Genomic DNA, 25451 nt, shown 5'->3' with positions numbered 1-25451 from the left:
ATCATATGTCAGTGTCTTGAGGAGTAACGTCAAGGAAGGTTCTTAATTAAAGCTTACTGGTTCAAATAATTCATTGGGGTGTAAGATTATTCATACCTCCAACTCTCTGAACTTCCATGAAACTGTTGGGCTCTTCTTTGAGTGATGTCCCAGTGGGTGCTCCACTTCAGGTGGTTGTACATTCTGTAATGTCTAGTTGGAGAATTTCGACAGCAGTACCTGTTTGGGCTACACATGTGCTCTGCTCTTCCGATCTCGCGCCTGTAGCACCATGCATGGTACCGGTACCGACCTCTACTTTACCTCCTTTGGTATAGGCACCCTCAGAACCTATCTTTCCAGCACCGCAACCACTCCTGGTACCACAACAATTCCCACAGATGCCATCTTCAGTGCTGAGATCTCTTGGAACGCAGCAGTTTCTCCGACATAAGGACTTATTAGGTACTGCAGCACTGACGCCAAAAAACAGATCTGCCCCTCATTTTTTTTTTTATCGAGGACGACGATGAGGAGGGAGATGTTTATTCCTCACAACACTCTTCACCCATCCAGGGAATCATCAGACCAGCTCTACAGGAACAGCCAGGACACTATTCCAGAGCCGGCTTCCAGGGGTGGTAATGGACATCCATGGATGTCTCCACTAATGCCATGCCTGCTACAGTGGTCATATCGGGACCTGTAGGCTGTATATAGGCAATTATTATTATTCCAGTACCTCCAGGGAAAGACGGAGACGCTCCCCATCAGTGTCAGAGGTGGGACCCTGCGAGGTCCCTGGGGAGACTTTTGGGGAAACAGGAGGCTCTAGATCAAGAGGCCACTCCTGCAACTAATACCTTCTCCTTTCCCGATGAGACCATTATGCCTCTGCCACCTACAACAGGAGATGATTTTAAGTAATTTCAGGAGCTGTTTAGAAGAATTGTAGACACGTTCCAAATCCCCCTGGAAATGTTGGGACTCAGCAACCTCACGTTGTTGGACATATTACACGTTTGCATCTTCCAAAATTGCCCTTCCCATAAATGAGGCACTCATGGCTCCCGCCACGACTATTTGGTAGACACTCACAACAAACCCCCTTACACCTCTACCCAGATACAACACGACCCGATATAACACGAATTTGGATATAACGCGGTAAAGCAGTTCTCCCGGGGGGGGGAGGAGGCTGCGCACTCCAGCGGATCAAAGCAAGTTCTATATAATGCGGTTTCACCTATAACGCAGTAAGATTTTTTGGCTCCCAAGGACAGCGTTATATCGGGGTAGAGGTGTACTTGTAAAAGGGCAGATACAAAGTATTACATCCCATTGAAGGACCTAGAATTTTTATTTTTACACCTCCAGCCAAACTCATTGGTGGTAGAGGTGGTCAACCAGCAGGGCAAGCAACACCATTTTAGGACCACCCTGTATGATGAAGAGTGGAAAATATTGGATATTTTTCGTCGCAAAGCCTATTCATCAGCAACATTGCAGTTCAGAATAGCCAGCTATGAAGCCTTGGTGGCAAAAACAATCACACAAATTACTCCAAACTGTCAGAATTTATTGACTTCATCTCTGAAGACAAAGAAGAGCAATTTAGGTCAGTTATCTCTGAAGGCCATCTCCTGGCAAGAACAGCTCTGCAGGCATCCTTAAACTCAGCAGACACGGCGGCAAGATCCATTGCAATCTCCATAGTGATGTGACGGGCCTTTTGGCTCTACTTGTCTAGATTCCCAAAGGAGGTGCAATCCACCGTAGAGGATCTCCTCTTTGAAGGTCCAAAGTTATTTGCAGGTAAGACTGATGAGTCCCTCCATGTATTGAAAGGCTCTAGAGTGACCCTTCGGTATTTAGGCATCTACACACCTGCATAAAAACAAGGCAGATGTTATCCATCACAATGCTCAAGACCAGTGCCTTACACACATCCACAGAGGCAGAAGCAGAGACCCACAAGATGTAGGCCACTCCCATCTCAGCCTCCTATGTCGCAACAACCTGTATCGAAACATCACATTTGAGGGTTTGGTCAGGGGCCCGAGAGACCTCCCAACTCCTGTTTCTAAAACTACTTTCTACCAACCATCCCTTTACCGACCATTTGACACCATTCTACCCAGCATGGCAAATTATTACTTCTGACAAATGGGTGCTGGAAATTATCACCACTGATTATTCCATCCAGTTCACCTCCATTTCCCCCTCTCCTCCCCCCCACCCAGTCCCTCTTCAGGGACTCCTCTCACGAGCACTTTCTGAGACAGGAAGTAGACCATCTTCTGCAATTGGGTGTGATAGAACCAGTACTGGTATAACACAGAGGGAAGGGATTTTATTCCCATTATTTCTAAACACAGAAAAAGACCAGGGGATGGAGGCCCATTCTCAATTTGAGAAACCTAATCAAATTCAATAAAACACAACGGTTTAGGATGGTTACTTTAGCAACAATAATCCCAGCACTGGAATGAGGGGACTGATTTTTGGCCTTCGACCTGCAATTCTCATACTTTCATGTTTCCATACATCTACCGCACAGGCGGTTCCTCCGATTTGTTTTGGGACAAGATCACTATCAGTACAAGGTACTTCCTTTTGGCCTTTCCACGCCCCTCCCCAGCCCCGAGTCTTTTCCAAAGTTCTAGCAGTGGTGGCAGCCCACCTCTGCAAGCAAGGGGTCGTGATATACCCATATTTAGACGACTGTCTGCTCAAGACCCTCACTCGGGAAGAAGCCATCGAAGCCACACGAAAGACAATGTCACTCTTTACAAAACTCAGTCTCCAAATAAACATTCAAAAGTCAATGGTGACACCAGTACAAGAACTAGAATTCATTGGCGCTCCCCTAAACACCTTGGAGATGAAAACGTCACTACCACTACACAGATTTGCCACCCTAGTGAATCTGATTAACACTATGGTGAACAGTTCACAAACATCTGCCTGGACTTGCGTTCAGCTGTTAGGCCACATGCAGCAACCACCTACGTTATAAAACATGCCATACTACACGTGCACTGCCTACAAGGGTGGCTCAGGACAGTGTATATCACACACAAAAACAGTTTGAGCAAGCCTCTCAACATACCATGAAAGGTCAAGGACTGTTTACGGTGATGGACCCATTCACATGACATGTATGCAGGAGTCCCCTTTCTACAGTTTCCCCCCGCAATGATAATCACAATCCTCCTTAGTGGACTGGTTCACAAATCTAAACAACCTCACAGCACAGGGCAGATGGTCTCCTCTGGAATCAGCAGTGCACATAAACATACTGGAACTGTGAGCAGTTCACAACGCATCTGCACACTTTTTGCCCATGATCAAAAACAAAACCATACAGATCCTGACAGACAACGTCGCTATATAAACAAACAGGGAGGAGCGAGGTCACACTCCCTCTGCATCGAGGCATCAAGACCGAGGAACTGGTCAACATCACCATATCAGCCTCCTACATACCAGGATGTCAGTACACCACAGTGGGCATATTAAGCCCAAAGTTCTCCCACAATCATGAGTGTTAAATAAATATCTCGGTGATACAAGACATATTCTGACAAGGGGGATTTCCCACCATAGATCTATTTGCCATAAGTCAGAACAGCAAATGCCCAGCATTTGTTCCAGAGCAGAGTTGGGGCTAGGATTTATGGGTGGTGCCTTCCTACTCAGATGGTATGCTCTTCTCCTTTACGCTTTCCCTCCTACCCCATTGTTGTCCAGGCTCATACAAAAGATTAAGACCGACCAATCCAAAGTCATCTTGATAGCTCCCACGTGGCAGAGACAGACTTGATTCCCATACCTGAAGCAGATGTCGGCATGTTCACTGCACATTCTCCCACTTCTTCCACATGGTCTGTCACAAGATACATGCCAGATCTTGCACCCGAACCTGGAGATACTCCACCTGAGAGCAAGGTTCCAAGGTGAGGAGATGACCTGGTCAGAAGAGGTAAAGGATGTCTTGCTAAACAGCAGATGGTCAACTACACGCTCAACCTGCCTCCACAAATGAAAGAGATTCTATGCATGGTGCCAGAACAAACAGATCAGAGACACCACCTCCGCTCTATCACTAGTCCTGGACTATATACGTCAAATAAAAAAATTGGGTCTTTCACTGAGAATACACCTTGCAGCCATCACAACCTTTCACCATAAAGTCAATGGATTTTCAATCTTGGCTCATTCAATTAGACAAGTTAGAGGTCTTCAAGTCACCAGGGCCTGATGAAATGCATCCTAAAATACTCACAAAGCTGACTGAGGAGGTATCTGAGCCATTAGCGATTATCTTTAAAAAGTCATGGAAGACGGGAGAGATTCCAGAAGACTGAAAAGGGGCAAATATTGTGCCAATCTATAAAAAGGGAAATAAGGACAACCCGGGGAATTACAGACCAGTCAGCTTAACTTCTGTACCCGGAAAGATAATGGAGCAAATAATTAAGCAAACAATTTGCAAACACCTAGAAGATAATAAGGTGATAAGTAACAGTCAGCATGGATTTGTCAAGAACAAATTGTGTCAAACCAACCTGATAGCTTTCTTTGACAGGGTAAGCCTTGTCAATAGAGGGGAACCGGTAGATGTGCTATATCTTGACTTTAATAAAGCTTTTGGTTCTGTCTTGCATGACCTTCTCATAAACAAACTAGGGAAATGCAACCTAGATGGAGCTACTATAAGGTGGGTGCAAACCTGGTTGGAAAACAGTTCCCAGAGAGTAGTTATCAGTGGTTCACAGTCATGCTGGAAGGGCATAATAAGTGGGGTCCCGCAGGGATCAGTTCTGGGTCCGATTCTGTTCAATATCTTCATCAATGATTTAGATAATGGCATAAAGAGTACACTTATAAAGTTTGTGGATGATACCAAGCTGGGAGGGGTTGTGAGTGCTCTGGAGGATAGGATTATAATTGAAAATGATCTGGACAAATGAGAAATGGTCTGAAGTCAATAGGATGAAAATGGCCTTCCTTGTTGCCATCGCGACCACAAGACATGTAAGAGATATTGGGGCCCTCATGGCATACCCCCCATACATGTTCTTTTTCAAGAATAAGGTCACTCTAAGACCACATCCTAAATTTCTACCTTAAGTACCCTCTTTGTTCCACCTCAACCAACTCATCCATCTTCCCGCATCCTTCCCTAAGTCCTATAAGAACAGGCAAGAAGCGGCACTCCAGATGTCAGAAGGGCACTAGCCTTTCATCTCGAACAGACTAAAGCATTCAGGAATGCACTAAAACTGTTTCTCTCAACTACAAAGAGATCTAAAGGAGAAGCTATAGCTAAGCAAACACTCTCCAAATGGATTTCAGAGTGCATTCATCTCTACTACTACCAACATTCTACCAGGTTGCTCCCACATCGATAGCCTTCCTTAATAACGTGCCTATTATGGACATATGTAAAGCAACCATTGGGCATCAGACCACACATTCATTTAACACTACGCAATCGAGCAAGATTCAACATCTGATACTTTATTAGGACTCACGGTCCTGTTATCGATCACACATCCAACTCCAAAGCCCCTCCTTTCCATGGAGGGACACTGCTCTACAGTCACCTGAAATGGAGCACCCAGAGGGACATCACTCAAAGAAGAAGAGAAGATTACTCACCTTGTGCAGTAACTGAGGTTCTTTGAGATGTGTGTCCCTGTGCATGCTCCACTTCCCACCCTCCTCCCCTCAACTTCAGAGTTCTCACAGGCTCCTCTGCGGTAGAGAAGGAACTGTGGGGAGAGTTGGCCGCATAGCACTAGTTAACCGCTGCACAGGCGTGAGTCGGGGAGAGTGCATGTGTGCCCCAACTGGGTACTGCTGTCGAAATTCTCCAACTAGAGGCACAGAGGCACACAATCACCTGAAGTGGAGCACCCACAGGGGGACATCTCAAAAAAACCTCAGTTACTGCACATGGTGAGTGACCTCATTACACAATTTCAGTAATTCAGAGAAATGTCTTCATATTAAAAACTATTGAAGCTGCACAAGATAGATGTGTTTATGTGTCCATCTAAAGCTTAAGTCATCAATGATGAGAATGCTTTCAAGTGGCAACGGATGGGCCTTATAATTCAAAGCTATAAGGAAAAAAATAATTATCTTACATGGGAGATGCTGGTGAATCAGTTGGGCAAAAGTACAAATAGTCTTCTGCAATCACAGGTTCAAATCAAATCACTAAAGGCTTGAAGTACTAGTGCCTACATCCAGATGCAGGAACTGGAGTCCTTTACATCTGTTTCAGGGTCTTCTAATGCTGGTCATTCAGGAAGGGGCCAGTCTAAGAGAAGGAAGCATAAATCCAGATCTTGCAGATGCAGTTCCTCGGTGTCCTCCTGGGAGGAGGGACAACTGTCACATTCAGAATAGGAAGGACAGGAGATAGAAAAGGAGGGAAAGCTCTTCAAGTTAGAATTCTTCAAATCCATTACATCCCTAACTTAAAGACATGACAATACCTATGATTTGGATGTCTCTTTCAGAAAGAGTCCTCTGTCAGCAGCTTTAATTTCTAATACTTCTCTGGATGCACTCTGGTACTCAGCAAGAGCCATGAGCTACATTGCAGTTATGTGTCAATATATGTGGCTGTATGAATGAAGGACAGCTATTCAGGCTAAAGTGACTTAAGCATCATCAAAGTATTCAGAAGGAAAGTTATTTGGGGAACCAGTGGATAAAATGATGGCGACTCCTAAAATCAATGAAAACCCAGACTCCTACCAAGCTCCCCAGCAGGGAATTTTAGATCTATTACAAATCCAAGTAATCCTTTCAAAGTTTCCAGACCAGAAGGCTTAATAGACAAGAAAATCCCAGCTTCTCCAGGGGGAATATGGTCTAGATCCAGAGGCAGCCAGTGCAGGGATGAGATATCCATTGGACCATCTGGTCCTCCTGAACATAACTCATGACTCACTGACAAAGTAGTCTGGTATGGACTAGAGCATTAATGGTCATCTCCTCCTGTTTGCAGGTCATTGGCCTTAAATCATCTCTGACAATTGGGTTATAGAGATTATCCAGAGAGAGGGATCTGCTCACTCTCCCTCCTTCCAGATTTATCCCTTCTCCCAGTCCCATGGGCCCTAAGAAGATTGGGGAAATGCAGTCAGCTATCTTTCATCTCCAGCAAATTGGGGCAATAGAAGCAGTCCTAGCCATAGAGAGGCGACAAGGTTTGTGTACTCCCTTTTGCTCCTGGTCAAAAAGAAATTAGAGGTGAGCAGGGCAATGCTTGACCTGAAGCATCTCAACAGGTTCCTGAGAAAGCTGAGATACAAGATGGAAATGTTAAATTCCCCCTTGGTGACAATAGATTTGAAAGATGCTTACCTCTATGTCCCCATTCATCAGTCTTGCTACAATTTCTCTGTTTTTGGGCTTTGAATCCTAGCACTTCCAATGCAGCTCATTGTACTTTGGCCTTTCCACAGCCTTAGCTTATTTACAAAGGTATGACTTGTCTTGATAGCTGTCCTCAGGCAGAGGGAGGAGTTTGCTTCTGTCAACTCCTGGATTATCAGTTGGTAAGGGTTGCATCCAGAGACAACCCAGTAGTACAAACACTCTTGATCCCCAAAGACCTCTGTGCCATTCTAAACTGGGAAAAGAGCCATCTGAACATCATGCAGTGGATAGCTCATATGAGGGTTGAAATCAACATGCAATCTCTCCGAATTTTTATTTCTTGAGAGAGAGAACACAAATTGACTACTTTGTTCAGGATGGCCTGCAGTCTCTGAAAAGTTTTAGTTTGCTCCCTGATAACATTGTCTGGGATGTTCATGTCACGTGTGGACACAGGGCAATGAGCCTAAGTGTACACGAGACCCTCCTCCAGTCATATCCACTGTCCCTGCCTCCTTACACCTCTTGTTCATCCCACCAGGAGAGTCCAACTTTCTCTGCGCATATTGTTTTAACAAGAGATTTCCCATGGCCAAGCTGGATAGAATAGGGCTTATATCCGATATTAGCCTCAAGGGATGGGGAACTCGCATAGTAAATTCAGTACAGGAAACTTAAACAGAACATGAGAGGAAACCGTATAAACTGATTAAGAGCTCAGGACAATTCACTGTGGTCCCAGGGTACACTCCGGTGTACTAATCATTATAGACACCACCAGTGCAATGGACTATATGAACAAATAGAATGCAATCATCATCCCTGCACAATGAGGTCTACCTTCTGATGTCCTGGATGGAACAAAATCTCTAGTCCATCCAAACTCTACATAGTCAAATAAAAATAAAACATTGCTGCCAACTGGCTAAGCAGGGAAAAGCTAGATCGCGCATAGTGGAATCTTCACACAAGTGTTTCAGTTCCTGCTGAAGAAATTTGGGATTCTTCTGATGGAACCGTTTGCATTACACACAAATGGCAAAGTCCCCCTCCTTTTTCTCTCAATCAGGAGCAATCCAAGGGCAATAGGATACAAATGCTCTCTCCCAGCGAGGTGATCAGTAGGCCTTCTGTATGTATCCCTTTTCCTCTGTTACACAGAGCTATCCAGAATATAAAGAGGGAGAGGGCATTGATTGGTAATATTAGTGGCTTTGTATTGGCCCTGGTTCTCTGATCTCCTCAGTATGATTCAGTTGAACTCCATTGTCCTTCCTTAAGATAGGATTGGCGTCCCACGGGCCAATTTGTCACTCAGGTCAAGAGTACTTAAGACTAACTTGCCTGAATTCTGACCACTCTCCCATGAGAGAGAGAATACTCAAAGTATAATCTCCACTCTTCTGGCATCTAGAAAAGTTTCCACAAATTCTTTATTCTAGGCCAGGTGGAAGTTCAAGCGGTGGTGCAAGATACTTAGCTTCTCTCCTCCTTTGGCATCTATATCACAGATCTTGGGATAGTGATCAAAGGAGGATCTGATGAAAGGTCTTACAGTTTCAGCTTTAAAAGGATAAGTGGCTGCATTATCTAAGATACTTTTCTCCACAGGCAGGAAGAAGATCTCTTTTTGCTGTGATGTCAGGCATTTCCTAAGATTAATTGAGCTCCCCCAAGGTCCTCAGTTTTGCTCTTTATACCCTGAATCTGCATCCTTTTGATCCCTTCAGAAGGACTGCATATATTTCCTCCCCACCAAGATGGCTTTCCTGGTAACCATCAGCTCTGCCTGGAGGGTGTTGGAGCTTGGGGTTTAAAACTTTTTTCTGTTGAGGTACAGTGCAGCATAGTCCACTATTATAAGGTGGTTTTTTGAACAGATTGGCCTTTATCCACAAAATTAACTTGGATTTTCACAGAACCCCCCCCAAATTGTATTTCCCTATTTTTTCAAAACCATCTGACCCAAGAGAGTTCTGGCAGATGTTGGGTATTCATAGAGGCCTCAAGATCTACATCCCTCGCACACAGATTATTCAAAAGTCCAATACTCTAATATTCTCTATTATTTGGCATCTAATGGAAAGAGGGTATACAAATCTACTAGTTCAAGAAGGCTGATACAGTGCATCCATTAAGCTTCAGTCTCGCTCCAGAAAACAGCAGCAAAGCTCACTTGCTGTGAATAGTAGCAGCTTTCTGGGCTGAAAGATCTTACAAACTGTATGATGGAATCTGCAAAGCAGCCGCTTGATTGTCCATCCATACCGTCTCAAAATTTTACAAGCTAGATATTGAGGCATTGATGGATGCTGACTTTGATAGGAGGGTACCCGATGCTGTGATCTTCTAGAAGTAGAGAAGGAGTTTTTAACCCTGTATGTAGTTCTGCTTGATTGCCAGCCTGAAGACACTGTGATAAAATCCCATTAGGTTAACAGATCTGTGGACCTTGTAAACCAAAGAGAATAGGAACATTTCTTGACTTACCGAAAATTTCCTTTCTCTGAGTTACAAGCTCCACAGGTTCCACCATTCCTTGTTTGGAGTATTTCATTGGCCAAAAGAATAAATCTCACTCTTTCAGTTCATTCAAATTGGTTCATAAAGAAATGCTCTGCAGTAGGAATTTACAGTTTATTGTTTTAGTGCATATAAGCTCATTAATAAATTTCAGTCCACAAGGGATATCTGTTGCAATGGAACCTGTTTCAGTGGCAGGCTCTTCGGTGTAGCTGGTGGCACCCTCTTCTGTCAGTGGCTGACAGGTCTGACATAGATGTATGCAGGCTGAGAGGCCATTCTTTGGACTTTGTAATTAAGATTGAGGAAATTTTTGGTAAGTCAAGATAACTTTTCCTTTTATGTCTATGAGAGAAATTCAGTGGTCCAGGGATGTACTGAATGACAGTTACAGCCCTTAAGCACATGTGCATGGGTTTTCATTGAGTTTCCGTTTATTAGCATTTGACTTTCTTGACCCTTGTTCTCAATTTTCTGATTTTTGAACTGTTTGTAAAATGTACATTTTTGCCACTACAAAATTCCAGAAGAAGTTCTAAGCAGTATTAGAACTTTATTCATTAACAGAATACTAATGAGGTTTTATTGAAAATCATTTGTGTTCAAGTATATATTGATTCTTATATAATTTTCATATCCTTATAGAACCATTCTCATGATCATATATTAGATCCTGGAGACTCAAGAAAGCAACAGGCAAACCAGCACAATTACCGTACCAGATATGCATTGGAAGAAACTGCCAGGCCTGCTGAAGAGTTAGAAAATGGAAACAGTTCTTCAGATGTAAGACTCTGAATCAGTAGGCTACATTATAAATTGTTTATGTTGTTATGCTAAATATTGTTGCTCAAGTTCAAAAGCAAACATTTTTATTGTTGATTACTTTGTATGTTTAAATTAGATACTGAGCTAACTTTTCACAGTTGTTCAGGTAATAAGTGCATTGGCAATCTTTCAACTATGCCTACAAATTTACTGTCGAAGTGGAAAGGTGTTAATTTATATAAACTATTTGTGTATATATATTTGGAATGCTTATTTTCAAAAGAAATTTAAATTACACCTGCAAATGCTATTTCAAATGTACTTCATTCTCCACAGAGTATAGTGGATCAAATTGAGTCAAAATCTGTATTTTAAAAAATGCCCAGAGATGAAAACATTGACAAAAACACAAAAGGTATTAAATTTAAGCATCTCAGCATACATTTCAGTCTACGCAGGGCAGACTTTTTTTTTGTATATTGAGTTTACAAGTTTAGCAAGGTTTACATTGAAGGATTGAAGTATGAATAGCAGATTTCTGTAGATTTCATACAACTGTAAATGAAACAGCAAAAACACAGGTGGAATCATATTATACAAATTTTATATATAATAAAATAAAATGAGAGAGGTCTGAAATAAAATACGTAAGTGAGATAAGCTTCAGTAAGGGTTGAACTAATTATTTATAGCCAGAAGGATATAATTTCTATCATTTCTAATATAAAAAGTTTTACTTTCTGCAAGGTTTAAATGAAAAAAAATCATTAAAATGCATGCATGTTTAAATTTATGCTGATCAAAATTATAACTCTATGTACATTTTTATATTGCACTTTGGTAAAGACACCTCTTCCACATACAAATATTGTGTCTAAATAGATTTCCTAAAAATGCAGGTTCAGATTTTTAAGTGTGCACAAACTTCTTTATGTGCCTAACCTGTACTCTCAAACCCAGGTTTGGATATGCATAAATTATGTGTGTAGAGAGTTTTAAAAATATGTCCCTTGGTCATGGCACAACAAGCTGACTGTTTAGAAAGGCATGCAAAATTGAGGGGAAATTACTTGTTTAGACATGCATATTGAGCTTGAGAGTTTAAATGTAATCCTGGGTCTGTAGTGTTTCATAGGTAAGAATATGACCAAATTCTTACACAAATTCAGAGACAAACCATCCCAGTATTAGCATGTGAGATTTACATGACATAATAAAATTGTTTCAACATACCTGGGTAGTTAGTCAGGGACCAGCATTATCAGTAGTTAAGGAAACTCTGCTCATCATTTTCCAACACAGAAGAAAGTTATTTTGCTGATGATAACATAAATGATTTAAAGAGAAATATAGGGGAATGAGAAGGAGAAACGAAGTGTTGCAAAACCAAGGATATTCTTATTCATTGAACTAGTGCAGGGGTAGGCAACCTATGGCGCGCGTGCCGAAGGCGGCACACAAGCTGATTTTCAGTGGCACTATCACTGCCCGGGTCCTGGCCACCAGTCCAGGGGGCTCTGCATTTTGATTTAATTTTGAATGAAGCTTCTTAAACATTTTAAAAACCTTATTTACTTTACATACAACAATAGTTTAGTTACTGGTATATATTATAGACTTATAGAAAGAGACCTTCTAAAAACATTAAAATATATTACTGGCACGCGAAACCTTAAATTAGAGTGAATAAATGAAGACTCGGCACACCACTTCTGAAAGGTTGCCGACCCCTGAACTAGTGTAACAAGGCACTTGCAATCTGCCTTATTTTGTACTGCCATTGTGTCCCCAATTTGTTCTAGAGGGGCATCTTTGGAGAAAGAGTAGATTAGATATCACAGTGTTAGGTGCTAGTCTAAGAACCAAGATGTATGGACAGATAGCTGAATATTCAATTGTGGGTCACTTTGTTGGTGTTGCAAATAAGTGGGCCAATGTTGCTTTTGTCTTAGACGTCCCTTGATTTTTGTTAAACACTTTAAAATGACCTGCTCTGAAAGGTAACTATGTAACAATGGCACCTTTTTATGGAGCAGTTCTTGTAAATGTTAGTCATATTAACTTACTTCCGTGACAGAAATAAAGGCTTTTGACTCATTACCACTGCAGATTCAATGCAATGATGGGACATAAATCTGGATTTAATTTCTTCTCTAATTGTTAACTAAGTTCCAGTTGCAAGTTTTAAATCTTTTCTGTTACACCTGTGCAATACCCCTGAATACAAAGAGGTTGCACAAATGTAACTTATGACAGAATGTGGCCTCCATGGGCTTTATTGCTGATAGTGTATGAGAATGAAAGTATCCAGGTTGTCTTACAAAACCCTATGGGAATGTACAGATCTGGCATTTTAAAAGAAAAATCTTGTTAATTCAGCAGATTCAGCATATTTGAACTGAAAATTGATGCAGCAAACACTGAACTCCACAGTGCATTTTAGCTACTTCATAGTGGAAAAAAACTGAAAACATGATTAATATTTGTATACATTCTTACACTTAAACGTCTTGTTCTTCATTTTTGAAATATTTGATCTACATAATTGTGATACAGCATTAGAATAGGCTTTAATGGATTTAAGTCTCTTTTAAACAGATAACACAAATTAAACTATTCTTACCCAACATTCCAATTTAATTTAAAGTTCCCCAGCATGCTTGTATTTGTAATTTTTTAAAAAATAATAGAATTATATTTCCCTTCCAAAAAAGCCTTTTTGCAAATGAGCTATTCCAATGTCATGCACTGTTCTTGTGAATAGACAAGATATATTTTAGCTATTTCTGTGGGATTCAGTGTTTGCTTTCAATATGTGGTATGAAGTTTATGCAGTGCATATAATATACATTATTTATGGTATACCTAAGCATTAAAAAAAAGTAGTTACGGTGGATGCTGTGTAGCTAATTTCTACCTTAGGTCAGTGGACCATTAACTGGAAATATTTTTTTTTTAAGTTAAAAACCAAGATATTTGGGTCCATAGTATAAACTAAAACTAAATGGATGCATATATTTTTGTTACAGAAACACAAAAGCATTTGACAGAAAGCATTTATGCTGCTGTTGTATATTAGCATTACAGTTGTGCATAGATGCCCCAACTGAGATCAGAGCTTCATTGTGGTAGGTACTGTACATATGCAAAGTAAGAGATAGTCCTTGCCCCAAAGAGCTAACAATCTAAATAGACAAGACAAAGAAACAGAGAGAAGGGCTTGTCTACATGGGGACACTAAGGAAAATTAATCCAAATTAACTAACTTGTGAATTTCAAGTGGATTAGTTACTCTGCATTAAATTCTGTGTGGACACTCACAATTGAAGTGGCTGAATTAACTGAATTAAAATAAACCAAAATGGCCACTTCAGTTCTGAATGAGTGTGTTCACACATCAAGTATCAGAGGGGTAGCCGTGTTAGTCTGGATCTGTAAAAAGCGACAAAGAATCCTGTGGCAACTTATAGACTAACAGATGTATTGGAGCATAAGCTTTCGTGGGTGAATACTCACTTTGTCAGATGTGATGTTCACACAGGGGTTTAATGCATTTTAACTAATCCACTTTACATTCACACCTTTTGTTAATTCGGATTAATTTTCTTGATTGTTCCAAGGTAGAAAACCCTCAGTGACTTCTGAAGTTCACAGGAAGTCAATAGCAGAACCAAGGACCTAGGTTTACTGGGTCCCATCCACTAGATTTCTGCCTTCCATACATTATACATTTGTTGTTTTTGCTCTTATTTAAATAGCAAAGAATTCAACTAAATCACCTTAAAGAAAATATGTACTTAAGTTGAAAATTTGTATTTAATGGTTGACTTATAAGCCCCTGAAAGATGCAGCTTCTAATGGAAAGCTTCACAGACTTTGAATTATAATGGTTCTGTCAAATATTAACTGTAATTATAGTTTTCAGTTTAACACCACAAAGTAAATATCTATCATTTCCTTGTTAGGAAGGAGAAGCAGTGGTTGCCAGTGGTGGAACATCAGAAGATGAAGAGAAAGCATGGCACAGTGATGGCAGTTCTAGGTAAGTGACAGAATATAGTATTAAGTAAAATATTATAACTTTTAAGGATTCTGTCCTCTGCATGTTTCATTAGCATTAAAGAGCATTGTGCACATAGAAGAGAGCAGATGCTTAAGAACTTAAAAGATATGAAAACGGAGTCTCAAAGCTTTTGAGTGTTAAACAAATTCAGAGGAATATGTGAAACTTAATTTTTCAGGAGGTGTTTTCTAACCTTTTTGGTGCGGGTGGGGGGTATACTTTCAAGAGGCATTAGATCAGCGGTTCTCAAATTGTGGGTCGGGACCCCAAAGTGGGTCGCAACCCCCCTTGAATGGGGTCACCAGGGCTGGCTTAGATTTGCTGGGGCCCAGGGCTGAAACCCGAGCCCCACTGCCCAGGGCCGAACCAAAGCCCGAGGGCTTCAGCCCTAAGTGGCTGGTCTCAGGTTGCAGGCCCTCTGCCTAGGGCTGAAGCCCTTGAGCTTCAGCTTTGGCCTCCCTGCCCAGAGCAGTGAGGCTCGGGCTTTGGCCCCTGCACCCAGGGCAGTGGGGCTGGGGCAGGCTCAGGCTTCGGTCCCCTGAACCCTCCTGGGGTCGTGAAGTAATTTTTGTTGTCAGAAGGGAGTTGTGGTGCAATGAAGTTTGAGAACCCCTGCATTAGACTAATCTGAGGTGGCAGTTGGGGATGTGGAAAGGTGAAAAGGAACTGCTAATAGAAAGCTACCTAGTCTTCAGGTAAAGCTTTTGGTAGTTTTCAGGTAAAGCTTTCTCTCTCTATTCTGTCAGTAGGACATAATGCATCCAGCTTTGTGGGCAGCTCATTATATCTATATCTATATCTATCTATCTATAGATATAGATATATCTATCTATATCTATATCTATATCTATATGAGAGAGAGAGGTTTACAGGTGTAGACAGTAGCCGACTGGTCAAAGATGCTCTACACAGCCATGCAACTTAGTCCTATGAAACTAGAAATGGGCACTCCGCTCCAGGGCAGGCAGCTTTCAGGTGGTTAGGGAAATGAAGAGGAAGGAGTTAGCAGGGGAGATGGACCAAAAAAGCAAGAGAGCAAAACAGAGTTTAAGCCAAAAAACAAAAAGGAGAAAAAACAAGAGAAGGAAGAGAAAAGACTGAAATGGATAACAAGAGAAAATATAACTACCAATTTATATGAGAGAAAAGGTGAGTGAGTTAATATATTTTATTGGACCAACTTCTGTTTGTGAGAGAGACAAGCTTTTGACTTACACAGAGCTCTTCTTCAGGTCTAGGAAATGTACTCCCAGCATGATAGCAAAATGCAAGGTGGAACAGATTGTTTAGGATATGTACAGTAGTTAGCACATATTGTAAGGGACTGTTCAAGGTAGTAGCCCATTTACACCTCTGCAGTCATTGGACAAAAAAGGTAGGTTACAGATTGTTGTAATAAGCCACACATCCAGTGTCTTTATTCAGTCCATGATTTTTAGTGTCTAGCAGAGTAATGAATTTAAGCTCCCAAGATCATATTTTGAAAGTGTTCGGCAGGTTTCCTTTGAGGATGAGGACTGATAGGTCAGCTATAGAATGATCGCTTTGTGAAAAGTGTTCACCCACAGGTGATATGGTGTTTTTGTCTTTTATCATTTTCCTGTGTGAGTTCATTTGAGAGTGTAGTGATTGTCTGGTTTCGCCTACATTGTTATTATTGGGGCATTTAGTGCACTGGATGAGGTACACCACATGTTGGGATAGGCATATGTAGGATCCATAGATTTTGAAAGATGTGTTGTGTGGGGTATTGATCAGTGTAGCAGTGGAGATATGTCTGAAGATTTTGCATCTGTTGTTCTGGCAGTGTCTGGTGCTGTTTTCAATTGGTGTGTCGTTGTGGAGCTTGTTTCTGATGATGAACTTGGAGAGGTTGGGGGGTTATTTGAAGGCCAGAAATGGGGTTCAGGAAAGATTTCTTTCAGGATGGATTCCCCATCGAGTATGGGTTGTAATTATTTGATGAGTATGGGTTCCTGTGTGGAGTGGTAGGTAGGTAACAACTAGGGTGTGTGGTCAGACGGGGTTTTATATCTGTATTGAAGCAGGTTCTCTCGGGCTTTTCGGTTGGCCTGTTGCATGATGTGATCTACTTCTCTGGTGGAGTGTCCTTATTTGGTGAAGGCGGTTTTAAGTGTGTTAAGGGTGTATATCCCAGACTTTCTCCTCAGAGCATATTCTGTGGTATCTGATTGCCTGGCTATAGATAATTGATTTCTTGGTATGTTTGGGGTGATTACTGGATCTATGAAGGTAGGGGTGGTGATCTGTGTGTTTTGTATATATAGTTGCTGTAGGCATCCATTATTGAAGCTGATTGTGATGTTCAGGAAGTTGGTGTGTGTGTGTGTGTTTGTTTTTTGTTTTCCAGAGAGAGTTAAATGGACAGGTAGTGGTTATTGAAATTGTGTTGGAAATCTGTGAGGGAGTTTAAGCTGTCTGTACAGACGATGAAAATACCATTGATGTTTCTCAGTATATCATTGGTTTCATGGTGCATTTGTCCAGAAATTCTTCAAGGTGGCTTATGAAGAGATTGGCATATTGGAGAGCCATCCTAGTACCCAGGGCTATTCCTATGATTTGGACAAAGTGTTTGTTGTTGAATGTAAAATTGTTATGGATGAGGATGGAATGGATGAGTTTGACAGTGCATTTGGGGTAGATATCTGAGGGTTGTCCATTGTCTCGTAAATATTTGAGGCAGGCAGCTATGCCGTCATTGTGAAGGATGGTGACATATAAGGAAGTGACATCTAATAAAAGATACTACCTCACCCACCTTGTCTCTCTAATATCCTGGGACCGACATGGCTACAACTACGCTGCACACAATTTATATTGTGTCAACCGTGTTGGAAGATGGACAAAATATGCATCTGCCAGTTCATCACAAAGGGACTTGAGTCAGAAAAGGCTGAGAACAACTGTACTAAGGAAATGTATTCAGTTTTAACTGTTTGCCTAATAATGTAGGATTTGGTTGCTGATACTCAAAATTACTATTAAGTAAAGTTGAAATAAGAAAATAATAAAAATTCTGCCCAACCAAGCCACTTTAAAAAGTTTACTAGATTGAAGGGAGATTTTCTGGAAAGAAAGGGGACAAAACAAAACTCTTCCACTGTTTAAAACAAAAGGAGGAAATGCACCTGGAAACTAGACAGTGAATTTAACATCAGTTGTGAAGGAAATAGAAATGCCATCTAAATTGATTTGGAAAGGGAATACCAAGAAATACTTTTTGATTTAAGATAGTCTGGGTATATTTAGGAGGGGAATGGGAGAGATCATTGTTAAATAATATGCTAGAGTTTGAAAATACTGCTGCTACATTATGTTAGATGAAATAAATTCGATTTTCAACAAGTAATTGGCAAGGATCTATATTGGAGAATAATGGTGGTGGCTGTGGTGTCTACTGCAGTTGTTGATTGTATTATAGCATTACCTAGAGGCCCCAATCAAAGTTTGGAGCCCCATAATACTAGGTACTAGAAACACACACAACACAAAGGCACTTCTTGCCCCACAGAGCTTACAGCTTGAGTATAAGACAACAAAGATGGTAGAGCACAAATTATCAATGATAGGTATGTGTAATGAGCTGTGATCACTGTTTACCAACTGCCTAAACACTGTTTCGACTACTAGGAGTAAATGGTAGGTCTGCTTAAATCTTGTGCTTGTTGTTTGTAGCATTACTGATCCATGTGTTTGTTACCTCTGTTTTGGATAATTATATGCTTCTGTGAACTGCAAACCCGTTACTCTCAAAGGAAGACTTCAGAATGTTGTTATATGCAATCATTTTGACATTTAGGGACAAATCAGTCCTCCTTGAGCACAGCCAAGTAGCCCAGCTGTGTTCTAAGGAGTTCCGTAGGAGTTGAGGTAATGGAATCCTTCCTAAGCTGCTGAGTTGCACTGTGACCACAACTGTAGTTCCACTGTGTCCAGTGACCCCATTTCATGGAGGAGCAACTACTGAGCTTTTGGGTGCTTCAGGGAATCTTCATTTACCAGTTTTATATTTGGGGGGGGATGAGTTTATAATTTATCCTAATTCAGAGGGATCCATTTATATGCTGTCTGTCTTACACATGAGTATGTGGGGAATAAGACTTCTTTATTATGATTCCAAACCCTTTTTTAAAATAATGAATACTTAAAATGGTGTTAGGAAAACATTGAAATGAAACTTATAGAGCTAGTGGGGTAAAATAATAAAAATAAGCTGGAGGTAGAGTTAGAAATAGATACCCATTGCTTTTAAATTAATATTAGTGTTTTAATTTCTTATAAAAGGAAGTTTATATGTCAAGAACTTAAACTTGTAGTTCAAAAAAACTTTGTCAAAGTGTGTAAATGTTCAATTAAGGCTTCCACATCACTATAACTGTCCCGTTACCCTGATGCTTCAAATCTCCTCTTTTCCTTCCTTTGCTCCTCCCCATGAAAAACATTTTAACTACAGCAGGTCACAGTCAACACAAGAAGAACATTACATACTGGCCTGAAAACAATCATGCCAATGACATTTGGAGGTTGCATGCCTTGAAAAGACACATCTTCTTTGATCAGAGGGGTAGCCGTGTTAGTCTGAATCTGTAAAAAGCAACAGAGGGTCCTGTGGCACCTTTAAGACTAACAGGAGTATTGGGAGCATAAGCTTTCGTGGGTAAGAACCTCACTTCTTCAGATGCAAGACTCTTCTTTGAGTGGCTCTGCATATTCCCACTGATGGGTAGGGCACTGACTGATACAGCCTAAAGAAGAACCTTCTTTAAGCGCAGTGCCTATTAGAGCATTTGCACGCCCCCTCCCATTCCCCTCCCCTCCCCCAGCATTTCCAACCACTGCTCCAGATGAAATGAACTGCTCCAGTCCTTCAGTTCTGTAGTTTTTTTTCTCATACCTTAGTGCATTTTAGGATCGTCTGTTATTGTTAATGTTAGTATATTTAACAGTTTACAGTTAAGATAGTTAGATTTTATGTTTGGTTCTGTGGGGTAGCACAGATCCGAAGAAGAAAAAAAATGGCTTTGAAAGATGTTTCCTGTTCAGCAGTCTTCTCGGCATTACATGACTATTCTTGTGCCTCAGAGAGGGTCATTCTCTTTCTGGATGTTCCATCTGTTGGACTTTCACTCCTAGAGTATGTAAGCAGAGACCAGATTGCAGGTGGCCCTGCTTAAGGAGGTTCTCACTGGTAGACCTTCTGGTACAGGGAGCTCTTTAGATCTCAAGGTTAGGGGGCCTATATTGGCACCAACTGCATTGTTGTGTAAACGTAACCTGCCTAAGAAGTCCCAGGGATCCATGCCATCGTCAATTCTGGTTGAAGTCCTACATTCAGATCCTGATTCATCATATCCTTCTGTTAAGGTTGCTAAGATGTCAAAGACACTGTCTGATCCAACTGCAGCTAAGGACCCTATGTCAAATCTGTTGGTTCTGATGAAGGTGAGGGAGAAGAGGGCCACTGTCATGCAATCTGGTTTATTGGTCCTTCCAACTTGGCTCTGTATTTCACTGTTCCAATTGTGAGACCTAAATCAGTTCCATATTCTACTTTAGGATAAAGGATTATGGACAAAAGACTCTTTCTGAATCCAGTGGTGCTGAAGCTGGCAAGATTAACCGTGTGGTCTTTCTGAGCCTCAATAACCGTGTTGGATCCAAAGAGGAGGGTTATCATAGTAGCAGAAGTTCACTGTGCTGCATCTGATCTTTTTTAAGATCTGAGTGAGAGATCATTTGGGGATAGGAAAAGAAAGACCTTGATGGTTCTAAGATCTAAGTCATGTACTCCTGAAGAGAGGAGGAAAAATATTGTGAATTTTGTCAGGAATCATCTCCTACAGCAGATCTTTCTTTCCCTTCATCTTCTGGTGCTATTGTTATCCCCAATAAGATTCATTGCGGATCTGAGGTTGGATCCACAATTAAGAGGATTAAGAAAGATTTGGTTGACCTGAACCCTCTGTTTGTGCCACCTACAATTGGTTTTCTACAGGTTTTTGGACAGTTTGTACTTCCACCTCCAATGTTTTCTGACTCTAACAATTGAAGAGACAAGTTTTGGGCTCCACCTCAAGAGTTCTTGGATCATCCACAAGATCAACAAACAGGGAGTTGCTTATCTGATTTTGTCATATGTTGATGCAATCGGTTTATGGGACTGGTGTATATTACACAATGTCTATCCTATGGCCCTGCATTTGGCAGGGAAGGGCAATGTGTTGGCAACTTGCAGAAATAGCAGGAAGAATTCTCAGATGCACGAGTGGATATTAAAGGGCCAGGTGATGCAAAAGATTTTCTCTAGTCTGGGTCAGCCTGTCATGGATTTGTTTGGAACCAGGTTCAACAAAAAGTGTCTTTTTTTTTTTTTTTTTTGATCAAGAGGAGGAAAGGTCAGTCCATCCATTTTGGATCTTTCCTAATGCACTGAGGAAGGGCCTTCTGAAAGTTTTCTCCTTTCTGTTAGTTCAGGAGGTGGTGAAAAAGATAAGACAGAACAAGGCAATGTTGATTCTGGTTGCACTAGCTTGGCCAAGACAGCAGTGGTATACGGACCTGCTTCAGCTGTTGAAAGGAGTGTATAAACTGCTTCCCTTATCTCTGGATCTGTTGTCACAGCAACGTGGCAGAATTCTTCATCTGGATCCCCAGTCCCTGTTTCTTCATGTGACGGCCTGGACTATCAGATGCTGACAAATGTTGAGAAATCTGTTTTGTTGGTTCAAAATGTTTTGCTTAACTCAGAACAGTCTACGAGGAAATGTTACCATTTGAAATGGACTAGATTTGTCTTTTGGATGAAGGGGATATCTGAGTCACCGGTTATAGCGTCTCTTACTTGTGTTTTGGAATGTGTGGTGGGTTACCTAATTCCTCTCAGTCTACACTACAGGTGGGAGCAGCATGCCTTTCAGCTTGAATAGAGAGATGTGCACTAGTTCTGCTTGAGCTAGCATGTTAAAAACAGCAGTGTAACTGGGGGTAGCACAGGCAGTGGCTCAGGCTAGCTGCCCAAATATGTACTCAGGGTGTCTGGGTTGGTAGAACTATGCTTCAGTCTTTGTTTTACTTAGGACTTTTCCTACCACCTACTTGTCAGGCTACTCATAAGTGGCAATATGCTTAGTCATTCGAAGAAGAAATGAAGGTTGGTTACTTATAACCAGAGTTCTTCAAGATGACTCTGCATATTCACATTTCCTTCCTACATTCTTCTCTTTCTCAGAGTCCTATCTTGGTTTCTCTGTGTCAGTAGTGGAAGGAACTGATGCAGTAGAAGACTGTGTCCTTTTTTAATAGCCTCTCCCTCAGAACATTTGCGAACACTGAAAGATAGGAACATCATGGGATATCTCACAGATAATAGATGACTTCAGGAAACTCAGAAGCGTGCTAAATAAGAAGAATGCCCAAGCTATCTTCTCAGCGATGATTTCAGTCCTGTGAGTGAAGGAAGACAGAAGGCAGAAGATTCTGGAAGTGATAACTGGGTAGGTAAGCGGTGTGAGGCGGAGGGTTATGGTTTTGTGAAACATTGGTCCGCTTTTTATGGGTAGAGGGGACTATAGTTGGGAAGACCTCCATCTCAGTAGGAGGGGAGTCAATCTCCTGAGAGACTGGCTGGCTAGAGTAGTCAAGAAAGTATTAAACTAATCACAGAAGTAGAGGGTACAAAGAGGAAATATACAAATACTCATTTAGCACAAAATCAAGATGATGAGAAGAAAATCAATCAAGAAACCAAAGGTGGTTCTTCAGTGTCCCTATTGATGCTCTACTGTGGTGTATCTGCACCCCTGTGCTTCTTATCTGAGATTTTAGGTAACAGTGTCCGTTCAGCCCATACATGCACACTCCCTCCCTCATGGTCTGTCTTGAGGTTATCTAGCATGGTGTGGGCAAACCCCCCTCAGTTCCTTCTCAACCACCTTTGGCCTTGAAGGAACTGAGTCAGCAGTTATCCCTTCCTTATCTGCGTCATTAGCATAAGTAGTGGTTGTTTTTGTTTTCTTTTGTTCTCCTTAATAGTTATTATTTCCTTTTTACCCCATTGGGAGAAAGAAAGAACTTTAGTTTGTTTCCCGTCCTGTCTGGGGGGATTCTTCCCCTCTCCTCTCTCCGCCCTCTGTCCCCCCAGGTTTTTAGAAGACTCTCTCTCTCTCTCTCTCTCTCTCTCTCTCTCTCTCTCTCTCTCTCTCTCTCTCTCTCTCAATTCTTTCAGTTTAAATAAATAAAAAAAAAAAAGAGAGAGAGAGAAGAATTTTCTTCTGCATTCCTCACTGCTAGAGGGTGATAGCCCCCCGCCCAGGGGCATGCCCAGCTCCCTCTGCTTCAAGAGGTGCCTCTCCTGCAAGGAGTTGATTCCTGTAATGGACAGACACTCTCACTGTGTCCAGTGCCTGGGAGAGTCCCATATCCCTCAGAAGTGTTTCCTCTGCCACTAGCTAAAGCTGAGGTCTAACAAGAACTGGGAGCTGAAGTTAAAATGCCTCCTTATGGAGAAGGAACTTCAGCCTCCAGGGGACTCTGGTGCCAATCCCAGATCATCGCTGGAGCCTTCAACTTCAAAGGGGGTAGAGTCACAGAAGAGACCGGCAGAGTCCCCCCCCCCCCCCCCCCCCCCACGTGGTAAAGGCTTGAGAAAAAGGGCTCCAAGCCCCCAAACTGAGTCGGCCAGCTAGAAGGGTTCCCCAGTTCAGCCATCTTGGCACTGGAAGCACTGAAGCACGGTACCCAGAAGCATCAGGGTGCCTCCACCATGAGCTCTGTCACACCACCTAGAGATGTTCTGAGGCAGCCGTACCACCCACTAAGGACAACAGCAAATACTGTACCTCCTCTAAGGGAGCAGCGCCGAGAAAACCTTTGGTCTAGGGAACACTTTGCATTCTTACACCAATACCCCGATCAGCGCCACTCTTACCCCGTGACAAGTCTGACAGTGACCAGGAGGATGTTATTTCCCTGGCCCAATGTCACAATACAAGGGTCCTCCTCAATTCCATCAAGCTGAGCCATGATCGTGGTATGGGTCCCCTTGGCACTACCACCAACCATGCCCCTTCTCACCCATCCTCAGGACCGTATTGAGATCGTTGAGCGACATATGGATCCTGTATTTTGCGGGCATCTTTTGTCTTTCAGAAAGAGTCTGCCAGACGGTCTCCTACAGCGTCACTGTCCAGAGCCCCCAAACCAGAGGAGGAGGTAACTTTTGAGGAACTGGCGGAAAAGCTCAAAGGTGAAGCTACCCCTCCAGCAAATTTTTTCATCTTTGCTGGATGAGGCTGTAATGTCCGACCACCACCACTACTAGTTGATGATTTCAAGAACTTCCAAGATCTTACTCAGTGGGTTGCGGATGAGCTGCAGATTCCCCTACAGGAGGTGGCAGCTACACATCACAAGCTGGTGGATATTCTGCACACCATCTCCTTGCCCAGAATTGCCCTGCCAACTAATGAGGCGATTCTAGATCCTCCCATCATCATCTGGCAGACACCAGCTTCCATCACACCAACTGGCAAGAGAGACACAAAAAATACTACATCCCTCCCAGAGAGGCAGACAACCTGTTTTAACATCCGCAGTCCAACTCTATCATAGTGGAAGCAGTCATGCGCGAGGCAAGCAACATCACACCAAGTCAACCCCATACGATTGGGATTGGAAAGGCTAGATCTCTCTGGGAGGAAGGCGTATTCATTGGCGACATTGCGGTTTAGAGTCACAAGCTGTCATGACCAAATATGATTTTATTAATCATGGGAAACGCAATGCATTTCTGGAACAATTACCAGAGACACAAAAGGAACAGCTTCAGGCCATTGTCAGAGAGGGTCAGTTAGTAGCCTGAGTGGCGCGACAGACTGCACTGTACGCAACCGATACAGCGGCCTGCTCGGTCTTCACAGCAGTGGTAATGACAGGCTTCTTGGCTACAGCTTTCCAAGTTGCCCAAAGAGCTGCAGATGATGGTGGAAGATCTCCCGTTTGAAGGGCCCAAGCTCTTCACAGAGAAGACAGACTCTTCTCTCCACACCTTGAAGAATTCTCAGGCCACATTACCTCCCTGGGAATCTACTCTATGGGGCAGAAGAGAAGATGCATCTCTCAGCCACAGCACAGGTCATGACCTTCTCAATACCTACCTTCTCAGCACTATTACAAGCTGCAACACAAGGGGCCCAGAGTTCAGAAGTGGAAGCAGTCAGCACCCCAATCTGCAACATCTCAGACTTCCTTTTCTAAGCACTTCTGGTTGGTTGGTTGAGGCCCGAACATTGCAACATCAGCTGCCATCTACACACCTGCCATGCCCCTTTGGAAGTCGCCTGGCCCTCTTTCATAGCAACTGGGAGAGGATAACCGCTGACAGATGGATCTTGAAGATTATTTCGAAGGGTCATGCCATTTAATTCATGTTCCTCCTCCATTCCCACGCTCCTTTCTCATCCCTCTTCAGAGACCCTTCTCATGAGAACCTGCTTTGCCAGAAAATATATCTGTTACACCTAGGGGACAAAGAACCAGTCCTGGCACAACTCGGGGGCAAGGGGTTTTACTCCCATTATTCCTTGATGCTCTAGGCGAAGGGAGATGGGAGACCCATTCCAGATCTAAGGGTATTAAATATATGAAGATGCAGAAGTTCAAGATGGTCACAGTAGACCATCTAGAGCTAGCC

At 42.2% G+C, this 25451-nt stretch overlaps 1 protein-coding gene and 1 long non-coding RNA gene across 3 annotated transcripts in view; one reads left to right on the top strand and one right to left on the bottom strand.

Annotated features, from left to right (window-relative positions):
- The window catches only part of LOC135876850 (uncharacterized), a 1011314-nt gene that overhangs the window by 525117 nt on the left and 460746 nt on the right, over nt 1–25451 (bottom strand). The window lies entirely within an intron of this gene.
- Nucleotides 1–25451, top strand: part of PHIP (pleckstrin homology domain interacting protein) — a 342291-nt gene that overhangs the window by 219537 nt on the left and 97303 nt on the right. The window contains exons 21-22 of the mRNA XM_065402211.1: nt 10552–10692; nt 14640–14716. Coding sequence (XP_065258283.1) covers nt 10552–10692; nt 14640–14716 — 218 coding nt within the window. The remainder of the gene's footprint in view (nt 1–10551; nt 10693–14639; nt 14717–25451) is intronic.

Source organism: Emys orbicularis, chromosome 3 (assembly GCF_028017835.1).
Source record: "Emys orbicularis isolate rEmyOrb1 chromosome 3, rEmyOrb1.hap1, whole genome shotgun sequence".
NCBI classification, from domain to species: Eukaryota; Metazoa; Chordata; order Testudines; family Emydidae; genus Emys; species Emys orbicularis.
This window is presented reverse-complemented; position numbering and strand designations above follow the sequence as displayed.